This window comes from Schistocerca americana, chromosome 4 (assembly GCF_021461395.2).
Source record: "Schistocerca americana isolate TAMUIC-IGC-003095 chromosome 4, iqSchAmer2.1, whole genome shotgun sequence".
NCBI lineage: Eukaryota > Metazoa > Arthropoda > Insecta > Orthoptera > Acrididae > Schistocerca > Schistocerca americana.
Window position 1 is genome coordinate 225,919,826 of NC_060122.1, and position 12,054 is coordinate 225,931,879.

Here is a 12,054-nt window from a genome sequence, read left to right on the forward strand (position 1 = left end):
AGGCCATTTGAACCATTTGAACAGCTCTCTGCTTGGAACTCACCTCCTTTACAGAAGCCACGATGTCCCAAAGGATTCCGCATTATTTCAACCGAAATTTTCCGAGAAAAAAAAGTGTTGCTGTACTTATTGAGCGCCTCTCGTAGTTAACAATGCATCGTCTATGATGACAGCGCTCCAAGCAGGTAGGATGCTGGAGACATTCTCTTTGCTAAATAGTAGGTGTGCGGATGTGTGTGTGTTGACAGATGGTGCAATTCTACTTGGCCAGACCCAAAGTGGACGCGCTACTGCGGGAGCTGAGCGGGGAGGTGCTGCTTCACGCGGAGGACCTCAGCGAGGGCACTGAGGATGTCTTCCGGTGAGTCTCGCTGTCCGGCGCTGCGCCTCACCTTTACCTGCCCAGGAGTTCCTCCAAAGGGATTTCTTCGCTTTTCTTCAAATTTATAACATTTGGATCTGTGTCGGTAATAAATCTCCTAAAACAGAACGACGCAATTCTCAAAAAACTCACACAAAATCGCCTTTGAAGATTAGAAGATATCCAAATGCTGATAAGTACGAAACAATTCGAACTAAATGACATAGTCGCTCATAGCTGTGTGACGGGGTCAAATCGCGGCTCGGTCTTTGGACCCTCCTACAGATTGCACATGTGGTGATTGAACGACGTCCACGCTAACGCTCCTATTTCTCGAATTACTTCCGTGAGGTGTGCCTGGCGCGGTTAGCCCGACTGCTGTCGAAGGTCACTTCTACCACTCTCTCCGTTACCTACTACTGCTGTGCTACATGATGGAATTTCACGATCGTAACTATCTCCTTCCATGACTGTCCGTTCTTGTCGGCTTCCGGTTGGAGACGCTATGGCCAGGTATCGTGTAGTCGACTCCTGCCAATTCCGGCCCCCTCCCTCCCCACCACACCCCTCGCCATGCCCTGTCACCAAGCCGTAGGCGCTGCCCCGCATGCGTTCATCTCCCATCATTCCTATCTTCCGTCCGCTTACAAGGAACGGTCAGTTTTCCCCATTTACATTTTCTGACGTTTTCTGCTGACTTGCTGTGTTTTTTGGAGATAAAGTTTATGCTTGTGTTTTTGTATCAGAAAAGGACTTTAGATGTGGGACGGAGGACCTGTGTTTGACTCGTAGTTGCATTCTGCAGCTTTTTTATTAATATATTTTTTCATAAGGACAGCGATCAGGAAAAAGAAGTATCGTAAACATTCAAGCAAAAGGTAGCAGGTTCACATCTATCTAACTCCAACTCTCTTTTTTCCATTCTTGTTTTCTAAGACATTCTGGGTCTTTGTTATTAATTTAATAAAAGTATTATCGGCAAGAGTCGATGTCATTTATTATAAGTAATATGTATGCTGCAATTCTTAATATGACTGCTAGTCTACGTCAGAAAGTAGACGAAGGCCACACACTGGGAAAAAGGTGGGTAGCGTACAAGTCTTGTAATTGTATGCCAATGATTCGAATCTCTCCTGCAACAAACTTTTCTCGCTTTTATTTCAGTTTCATATCTACTAACAAATGGAAATGGAAAATAATATATTGAATCTTAACATTTAATAAAAAATTACATCTTTTTATTTTTAGTTACTACATATATTCTCGAGTCAGAAACATACAAATATACAGTAGCCATACACACATATATACATACAAATTGTATTTATATTACATGTGCCCAGTACTTTGCAACCTCCAAGGCGCTTGGAGTGGCTTGCAGGCGGTGGTGGTGGTTTTTGGGGGAAGGAGACCAGACAGCGAGGTCATCGGTCTCATCGGATTAGGGAAGGACGGGGAAGGAAGTCGGCCGTGCCCTTTGAAAGGAACCATCCCGGCATTTGCCTGGAGCGATTTAGGGAAATCACGGAAAACCTAAATCAGGATGGCCGGACGCGGGATTGAACCGTCGTCCTCCCGAATGCGAGTCCAGTGTCTAACCACTGCGCCACCTCGCTCGGTAGGCTTGCAGGAGATCATTCTTCGTGCAGGACATAGGACACAAAGGGCACTGAAGCATGTGGCTTGTGGTTTGTCCTTGTCCACAATCACAGAACGTATCTTCTGTTATGAAGCCCCATCTCTTCAGGTTTTCTCTAGATCGTTCAACTCCTGATCGTAATCTGTTACCGAGCGAGGTGGCGCAGTGGTTAGACACTGGACTCGCATTCGGGAGGACGACGGTTCAATCTCGGGTCCGGCTATCCTGATTTAGGTTTTCTGTGATTTCCCTAAATCACTCCAGGCAAATGCCGGGATGGTTCCTCTGAAAGGGCACGGCCGACTTCCTTCCCCATTCTTCCCTAACCCGATGAGACCGATGAGCACGCTGTCTGGCCTCCTTCCCCAAACAACCACCCAACCAACCGTAATCTGTTTACAGATTTCCACACCATCCAGATTTCATTGTGTCGAGATGGTAGTTCTTCAGCTCCTGGCATCCATCCGCGCAGGTGAGGCATCAACTTCTTCCGTAACTCCAGCCTTGCCTTCTCTGGTGAAATGGTGAGCTTCTCGGATGTTCTCAGGAAGCTCTTTCGCGAGCTCAGCCGTTGCTGTGGTGGATTATGTCCGTGCAGTGGATGGGCACTGTTCTGTTCCACTTTCAGTCTCTGCTTGTTGGCAGCCACTGCAGCCACTGCTCAGGTCCTAAACAACCTGTGATCAACCTGAAGGTTTCGTTGAGAGCAGTGTCTACTTGTCTGGCGTGGGATGGCCTGTACCAGACTGGGGAAGCATATTCGGCAGTAGAAAAGCACAGTGCCGTTGCAGAAGAGCGAATAGTTTGTGGATATGAGCCCCACTCGTCTACATCTACATCCATACTCCGCAAGTCACCTGACGGTGTGTGACGGAGGGTACCTTGAGTACCTCTATCGGTTCTCCCTTCTATTCCAATCTTGTATTGTTCGTGGAAAGAAAGATTGTCGGTATGCCTCTGTGTGAGCTCTAATCTCTCTGATTTTACCCTCGTGGTCTCTTCGCGAGATATACTTAGGAGGAGCAATATACTGCTTGACTCCTCGGTGAAGGTATGTTCTCGAGCCCGCATCTCGTGGTCGTGCGGTAGCGTTCTCGCTTCCCACGCCCGGGTTCCCGGGTTCGATTCCCGGCGGGGTCAGGGATTTTCTCTGCCTCGTGATGGCTGGGTGTTGTGTGCTGTCCTTAGGTTAGTTAGGTTTAAGTAGTTCTAAGTTCTAGGGGACTGATGACCATAGATGTTAAGTCCCATAGTGCTCCGAGCCATATGTTCTCGAAACTTCAACAAAAGCCCATACCGAGCTACTGAGCGTCTCTCCTGCAGAGTTTTCCACTGGAGTTTATCTGTCATCTTCGTAACGCTTTCGCGATTACTAAATGATCCTGTAACGAAGCGCGCTGCTCTCTGTTGGATCTTCTCTATCTCTTCTATCAACCCTATCTGGTACGGATCCCACACTGGTGAGCAATATTCAAGCAGTGGGCGAACAAGTGTACTGTAACCTACTTCCTTTGTTTTCGGATTGCATTTCCTAAGGATTCTTCCAATGAATCTCAGTCCGGGATCCGCTTTACCGACGATCAACTTTATATGATCACTCCATTTTAAATCACTCCTAATGCCTACTCCCAGATAATTCAAGGAATTAACTGCTTCCAGTTGCTGACCTGCTATATTGTAGCTAAATGATAAAGGATCTTTCTTTCTATGTATTCACAGCACATTACACTTGTCTGCATTGAGATTCAATTCCCATTCCCTGCACCATGCGTCAATTCGTTGCAGGTCCTCCAGCATTTCAGTACAATTTTCCGTTCTTACAACTTCTCGATATATGTCACAGCATCATTCGCAAAAAGCCTCAGTGAACTTCCGATGTTGTCCATAAGGTCATTTATGTATACTGTGAATAGCAACGGTCCTACGACACTCCCCTGCGGCACACCTGAAATCACTCTTACTTTGAAAGACTTCTCTCCATTGAGAATGACATGCTGCGTTCTGTTATCTAGGAACTCTTCAATCCAATCACACAATTGGTCTGATGGTCCATATGCTCTTTTTTGTTTATTAAACGACTGTGGGGAACTGTATCGAACGCCTTACGGAAGTCAAGAAACACGGCATTTACCTGGGAACCCCGCTAGTTTGCGAATTAGGTTGTTTCGAGTGGAGATTTTCATTTTGGTGTTCTTGCAGTGAGTTTCGAATGTCAGAGTTCTGTCGTGAGTGACTCCCAAATATTTAGGGGCGTGATGATGCTGCAATTGGATGCCTGACCATCAACATGTAGCTCAAGATTAGCTTCCCTGTTCCTAGAATGAAAGGCACACACTTGTGTCTTCGAAGGGTTTGGTCTGAGTTGGTTCCGATTGTAGTGACTTGACAATGTTCTAAGTGCAGTTGTTAGGTTTCTTTCCACTGTTTCAAAGCATGAGGTCTGCGTAGCAAGGGCTAAGTCATCTGCATATAAGAATCTCCTTGTGCCCGGGGTCAATGGCTGGTCGTTGGTATAAATGTTGAAGAGAAGTAGAGCCAAGACGCTTCCCTGAGATACACCATTTTTCTGCTCTCTCCAGCGGCTGCGTTGTCCTGAGTTACTAATCACATTACAAGAAACTGAAATTGCTACAAAAATACGAAACACAAAGTAGAAAATGAAATACTTTTTGTTTGCAGGTATGGAAAGTATTATTGATTTAGGCTATATATTTTTTTCATTTAACAGTAAGACATATCGTATGTCTGTACCAAATTTTAATCTATTTTCATACGAATAATAACAAAAATTTTTAAAAAAATGTAAATTTTTTAAAAATTTTTGATAGAGTATTTGTCGCTTAATATTTTCATTTGATAATGAATACAGAATATAATTGACAAGGCAGAAAAACGAGGGAACTGGTGAGATTCGTACCGTTGATATCTTGGTTCCAAGATTTTCACACTACGCACTACCAATGAGATTGGAAGAAAGACTTTATGATTACTAGATGTTTACGTTAAGCTCTCAGCTTCCGGAAAATGCACTCAGTCACCGGCCAAAATATCAACTGTGTCGAAATGTTTTAAAATAAATTTTCTGATCTTGAAAGACAATTTATTTAAAGAATTGTGTCTTAGTGCTTTATGTAACTGATACCCAGGCGTCGAGCTTGAAATCCTATAAGTATGAAAAAAATTGAAGAAGGCAGAGCAGCTGTAAGGTTATCCGTTTAGTTTAGCTCCTTGGCTCACAATCTTAGTTTATTTTGGCTTAATTTAGTTCCAAGGTCTCTCACTGTAACACGGAACGAGTCAGTCTCAAAATTACAGTGCACCCCCTCTAAGTATAAGACATGATTACGTAATGACCATTCTCATGACAGTTTCTATACATTCATTTTCTGATTGCAATACGGACAGCAGATGTATATTTATGTGCAGTAATGGTAATACCTTAAGCTATGCGTTTTAGTTTTTCGCCGGCCGCTGTGGCCAAGCGGTTCTAGGCGCTTCAGTCCGGAGCTGCGCGCCTGCTACGGTCGCAGGTTCGAATCCTGCCTCGGGAATGGATGTGTGTGATGTCCTTAGGTTAGTTAAGTTTAAGTAGTTCTAAGTCTAGAGGACTGATGACCTCAGATGTTATGTCCCATAGTGCTTAGAGCCATTTGAACCTTTTTTTACTTTTTCCTTATTTGCGAGCGATTTCGATGATACCTTCACTATCTTCATGGTCCTTTACAATTCATATTGGTTACATATTCAGCGGGAAAACACCGTCATACATCTAGTAAAAGGTCACTGCCATCGATGTCCTCGAAACTTTCGTCTGCGGAGTACGGCTATACCATACAGTGGTTCATACTTTTAATAAGTTCAGTCTCTCTCTCTCTCTCTCTCTCTCTCTCTCTCTCTCTCTCTCTCTCTCACACACACACACACACACACACACACCAGTTCATCACACATTCAGGAATTCTATGAAGTAAAAGGAGTTGTCACGTAGACATGATTTCAGTTTGCGTTTTTTAATTAATTATTAATTAAAGTTAATTTTATTATTTGTTAACTTATTTATTCACTTCTTTCTATGCCAGACTAAGACTGAGTCGTGAATAATCACGTTCTTTCTTCTTCCGTTATCATATTTAAGAATGATACTGTTGTTTTTGAAAGTGTGATTATTCGTTGACAAACTTCCTAGTGGAGTAAATGTACTGGTGATGCTGTTAACAGTATGTTGAACTGTTTAAAGAGCAGTTTGGAAAGGATTTCACAGTGAACTCTAAATATTATCCTTGTTATTGTTTACTCGGTGACGACGTACCTCAGTACGGTACCCACATTAGTGAATGAAAAGTGGAAAAGCAAGTCAACGTACCGAGCGAGGTGGCGCAGTGGTTAGGACACTGGACTCGCATTCGGGAGGACGGCGGTTCAATCCCGCGTCTGGCCATCCTCATTTAGGTTTTCCGTGATTTCCCTAAATCGCTCCAGGCAAATGCCAGGATGGTTCCTTTGAAAGGGCACGGCCGACTTCCTTCCCCGTCCTTACTTAATCCAATGGGACCGATGACCTCGCTGTTTGGTCTCTTCCCCCAAACAATCCAATCCAATCCAATCCAAGTCAACGTTTTCACATTTTCATCCAAAATAATCTGATATTATTCGTGATGCAAGAGATGCAGAGTTTAGACATTTAAGAAAATATCTAACGCATGACTTCAAGTTCCTATCAATATGTACACCGAAGAATTTAGAGCCGCGCTGGGTAGTCGCGAGGTCCAAGGTGCCTTGTCACGGTTCGCGCGGCTCCTCCCGTCGGAGGTTCGAGTTGGCCCTCGGGCATGGGTTTGTGTGTTGTCCTTAGCGTAAGTTAGTTTAAGTTAGATTAAATAGTTTGGTCCCATATTACCGTACCACAAGAATTACGAATATTCTGTTTCATTTACTGATTTATCCTCAAATTTCTTTTGTAGTAGTATGGTTAGGCATCGTGCGCACACAGCTAATAACCGGCAAAATGTCCATACTTTTCTCTAGCACATACATACAGGGTGTTTATAAATGAATATCGGGGTTTTAACGCTTTATAATATTTATTACATTAAACTTACAGTTATAAATGTTATGTCAAATGAAAGAGCAACTCGAACAGTTTTACCAAGAACCTTATAAATGTTCAGTGTGAGCACGATTTGTCACACGGCACATATTCACTGTACCCAAGCGCTGGATAGGCCTCAAGGGGTCCAATGACAGGGCTTGCTTTGCATGGCCTCTACGTTCACCTGACCTAACGCCATGCGATTTTTTCCTTTGGGGCTTCATCATGGATCGTGTGTACGTGCCTCCGCTACCAGCAGACCTCCCCGAATTAAGAAACCGGATTGAAGCAGCTGTTGCTACAATCACTGAAGACACACTTATCAACGTTTGGGAAGAACTCGGCTATAGACTTGATGTGTGCCATGCGACAAATGGTGCTCACATTGAACATTTATAAGGTTCTTAGTAAAACTGTTTGAGTTACTCTTTCATTTTACATATCATTTATAACTGTAAGTTTAATACAATAAATATTATAAAGCATTAAAACCCCGATATTCATTTATAAACACCCTGTACAATGATATTTTGAATAGCAGTGACAAACTACAGAATGTGATCACTAAAAATGACCAAAACAAACGAAAGATCAGCTGTGGAAGAAGCGTTCAGTGAATTCAAGAGGATGATCTTATCTGCTGAGTTGGCAGAGGAGCTTCGGTGCAACGTACGAAGGCGTTCTGAAAAGTAGTGCCTCCGAATATGTTAAAACTCTTAAAGCTTTTTAAATAAAAGAAAACATTATTAATATTCTGCATCTTTATTATTCATGTTTACAAGTTTATTTCTCAATATAGTCGTCCTGGCGACGCATGTCCCCCAAGTAGTGGCCATTTTTTTTATATCGTCACTGTAGAATGCTTGATGGAGTCACAACATCATCTCTGCTTGCACCGCTTCATCACTATCAAAGTGAAGTCCTCGAAAGCGTTCTATAAGTTTTGGAAACTGATCGATGACAGTGAACTCAAGGCGTCGGATTGTTGGAGATGTCGCAGCGCTCGTGTGTGGTATGGCGTAATCCAAGCTGAAGGGGAGGGTACTCGATGTGTGGACGAATTCTTCGAATTCGAAACTCGATTACAGCACGCTGTTTCTCACGCACGTTACACACTGCCATGTTAGAGACTCTCTAGCGGCAGCGGGCTGCAGATGTGTAGGCATGAAGAATAAAGATGTAGAATGTTAATAACGTTTGTTTTGTGTTGCTTGAGGCTTTCCCGACGGACATGTTGTATATATGGTTCTCGGGCGAGACGTCGGATGTCATAGTGCAAACTCCACAATATTTCGTCAGCGCAACTGGCCGACATCTTCAGGTGCGACGAACACACTGCTAAGGCAGGACCAGTGCCCCCTATTTATGCCAGTTTTAGACAGGAAGTGCGCATGCGTGGAGGCGCCAAATTCGATGGCCAATAGCGACGATATCAGCTAGTAGTTGGAAGGACAGTAACGCCACCAACAGGATGAAGAACCAAATACTTCGGCGCACGCGCGGAGGCTGCCGCCGCTGCTCTGCGCTGCCATCGGCCGCCCCAGCGACCTCTGTCGGAGGCCGCAAGCGCGGAGGCTGCCGCTGTTACTCTGCGCTGCCATCGGCCGCCCCAGCGACCTCTGACGGAAGCCGCAAGCAAAACTGCGCGTCCACGTAGGCGCCTTGATTATTCTCCCGTTGTCAACAGAATATTTATGTTGCTGGCGAATCGTCGTCAGTCTCATGACCAATAGTATTCCTCTCTGCTCGAAGCGACTTCAATATGGCCAGTGCTGGATCCCAAGCTGTACTAAGCTGAAAGCCCGTGTCTCTGTTTACAAGATTCGTCGAGTTACGAGTTTACAGATATAAAAGCATGTCAGTGTGAACTAAAAAACAACTAGAATTACCTGACAGAGAAAAGGCCACACATACTCCAGGAATGCCCATTAGGTTTTTGTAAATTAAGTACGTATTTGGAGTAACTGGCCCCTTGTATGCTTCAGCATACCGAAGGTCGCTGAAAGAAGTCATGTGACTGGAAAATGGCGCGCAGAACTAAAGATATAGCTCATTGACGTGAATTGCTTGTAGAGTTGTGGAACATACATTGAGCTCGCATATGAACACTTACCTGGAAATTGAAGAACTCCCATGTAGGAATCAATGTGGTTTCCAATAAAACCTATCGTGTGAAACCCAGCTTGCTCACTTTCGCACTGTTGTCTAGTAAACCAAATTCGTGCTGAAAATACGAAAAGATAAGCGACTGGATTGAAGATTTCCTAACTAAAAGAACTTAGTATATCATTCTCAACAGAAAGAAGTCATGTGCAGCGAAGTAACATCCAGTGTACCTCAAGGAATTATTGTAAGTCCGCTGTTGTTACTCTCCACTCTTTTCTTATATAGTACCTCTAACTACCCTTAATACTAAAATTCATCAGCCAGTCATATTTTATTTTATTTTATTATTTATTTATTTATTTAACCTGATCATATTAGGGCCATCAGGCCCTCTCTTACATCGGACCAGTGTTCCACACATGCAGCATTTCACACATCAGAGTTACATCATGACAATAGTTTAAATAAGAAAATTAGATTACTCTAGTGACAATATGAATATAGAGTAGTGACTAAGACCTAATAAAGTAAATGCGGCAGTCTTTTTACAACAGGTGCTATGCATACAGATTATGATAAAAGCAATAATAATAACAGTAAACAAAAATCAAAAAATAATGATAAATATGACTAAGACCTAATAAAGTAAATTCTGGCAGTAGTTTTACAACAGGTGCTATACATACAGATTATGATAAAAGCAATAATAATAACAGTAAAAAATCAATTAATAACGATAAACATGAGAAAAATTGGCAATAGTAATGAAGATTTGTGCAGATGTACATTAATATCTTGGTGTGTAAAGTAGATGTTTATTAGTATAGCGAGTTTTGGGGAAGGGAGATTTAAGGAGGGGGAAAGAGGGAAGTAATGACTACCTTCTCAATTCTCCGCTGTTGTTCGTGAATGTATTGCTTTAAAAATGTTTTCGCCACACTCATGTCTTCCACAGTTCGTCCTTTCTGAATCGGAAGCCGTTTTTTCTAAGTAATCTTCCTCTACACTGTTGAAAGTAGCCGGCCGTTGTGACCGTGCGGTTCTAGGCGCTTCAGTCCGGAACCGCGTGACTGCAACGGTCGCAGGTTCGAATCCTGCCTCGGGCATGGATGTTTGTGATGTTCTTAGGTTAATTAGGTTTAATTAGTTCTAAGTTGAAAGTAGTTTTCATGATACGGGGTCTCCTTAGTCTGACTCCTCTATCAAATCTGAAATTTCTGGTAATCTGGCGAATTTTGTTCCAAGATATAGCAATGTTGTACATATTCTTCAGTATATTCACGTTGAATTAGTGCCTTGTTGTGTAAGAGCCTTTGGTACAGGATTTGTAGAAACTGAATCAAGAGCCTTCCCGAAATCTATTAATCTTAGGCAAAATAATAATTTGTGTTCAATACCCATTGCAAGTGGTCCATGTGCTCCATACACTTATAAAGGCAACTCGTCCCTTTGCCTGGTTGAATTTCAAAGCTTTTGCTCCTTATCTTACCCTACACTTACTGGATTAAGCCCTGAATATCTTGGCACTGTATCACATAGGATGCGGTACAGCTGATGGCGTCAATGGGGGACATTACGCTCGATGATCCCCTTGGTACCAGGAAGGAAGGATTTCATTTTTAATTTTAAGGGCTTCTCCACTGTTCAGCAGTTTTTCTGTATTCCCATTCGCCAGCCTTCACGATCATGGCAGTCTTTCTCTTTCAGATCTCTCTTCCTTATCAATGTAATTACTCCCGCTCTCCATATTAGTCTCGGCCGTCCACACATCCTCCTTCCTGGCGACGACCATTCCAGGATTACTTTTGGCCATCGTCCTTGCTCCATTTTCCGTAGCCAAGGCCATACCACTGAAGAGCTCTGTTCTCAATTTTTTTCGCTACTGGTTGTTCCATATTCGTTGTCAGCCTAATTTACTCATTTCTTCTCTATCCTGTTCTACGTATCCTGGCTCCATCCATCTCTGCTGCCTGTACTCTGCTTCTTTGCCGCTCCCCCAGGGTCCAGCCTTCTGCACCGTACGTAAGTATACTTTCCACTATTGTTTGCACAATCCTCTTCTTTGTTTCTTTTGATACTTCCTGGTTCCACAGAACTCATTTAGCATTTTAATTGCTCCTCTTGGCTGCTGTACCCCGCTTTCCACATTACTTCATAGCTTTCCGAGCTAAGTATTTAAACTGATTTACAGCTTTAATAGTTCCTTATGGCAGCACTATACCCCTTCCATCTCTTCCCACTAACAGATGTTACGGTTTTTATCATATTTATTCTAAGCCCGCCTAGTTCAAGTGCTTCCATTAACTTCTTTTTCATAAATTTGACATCCTCTCTACTTCATGATATCAGTACTTGATCATCGGCAAATAGTAATGAGTGGATAGTATCACGCTGGAAAGGAATTCCCATACCTTCGGAAAACTGATTCCACTGTTCCAATATATACTGCATATATATTTTAAACAGGGTCGGCGACATACTGCAGCCCAATCTAAGTCCTTTCGATGTTTGGAATGTCTCACTCAGCTTTCTCCCTACTTGCACTGCTGAATACGATTGGTGGTATATTCTATATATTCTACGAATCAGAGATATTTGTTGTGCTTCTACACCTATATACTCCATGGCTTCCCATGGTGTGGTGATGGGAGAGGAATCATGTGCTTTTCTAAACCTACAAATATAAACTGTACTCGCTGACCCTTAGAATAAGAGCACTCCGTCTTCAGGCCAGAAGTGGCCCATCGGGACCATCCGACCGCCGTGTCATCCTCATCTGAGGATGAGGATAGGAATGGCATGTGGTCAGCACACCTCTCTCCTGGTCGTTATGATAGTTTTCTGTGATCGCAGCAGCTA

General features: G+C 43.1%; 1 protein-coding gene across 1 annotated transcript in view; it reads left to right on the forward strand.

Annotated features, from left to right (window-relative positions):
- Positions 1-12,054, forward strand: part of LOC124613363 (odorant receptor Or2-like) — a 154,114-nt gene that overhangs the window by 32,068 nt on the left and 109,992 nt on the right. Inside the window, exon 3 of the mRNA XM_047142062.1 lies at positions 249-361. Coding sequence (XP_046998018.1) covers positions 249-361 — 113 coding nt within the window. The remainder of the gene's footprint in view (positions 1-248; positions 362-12,054) is intronic.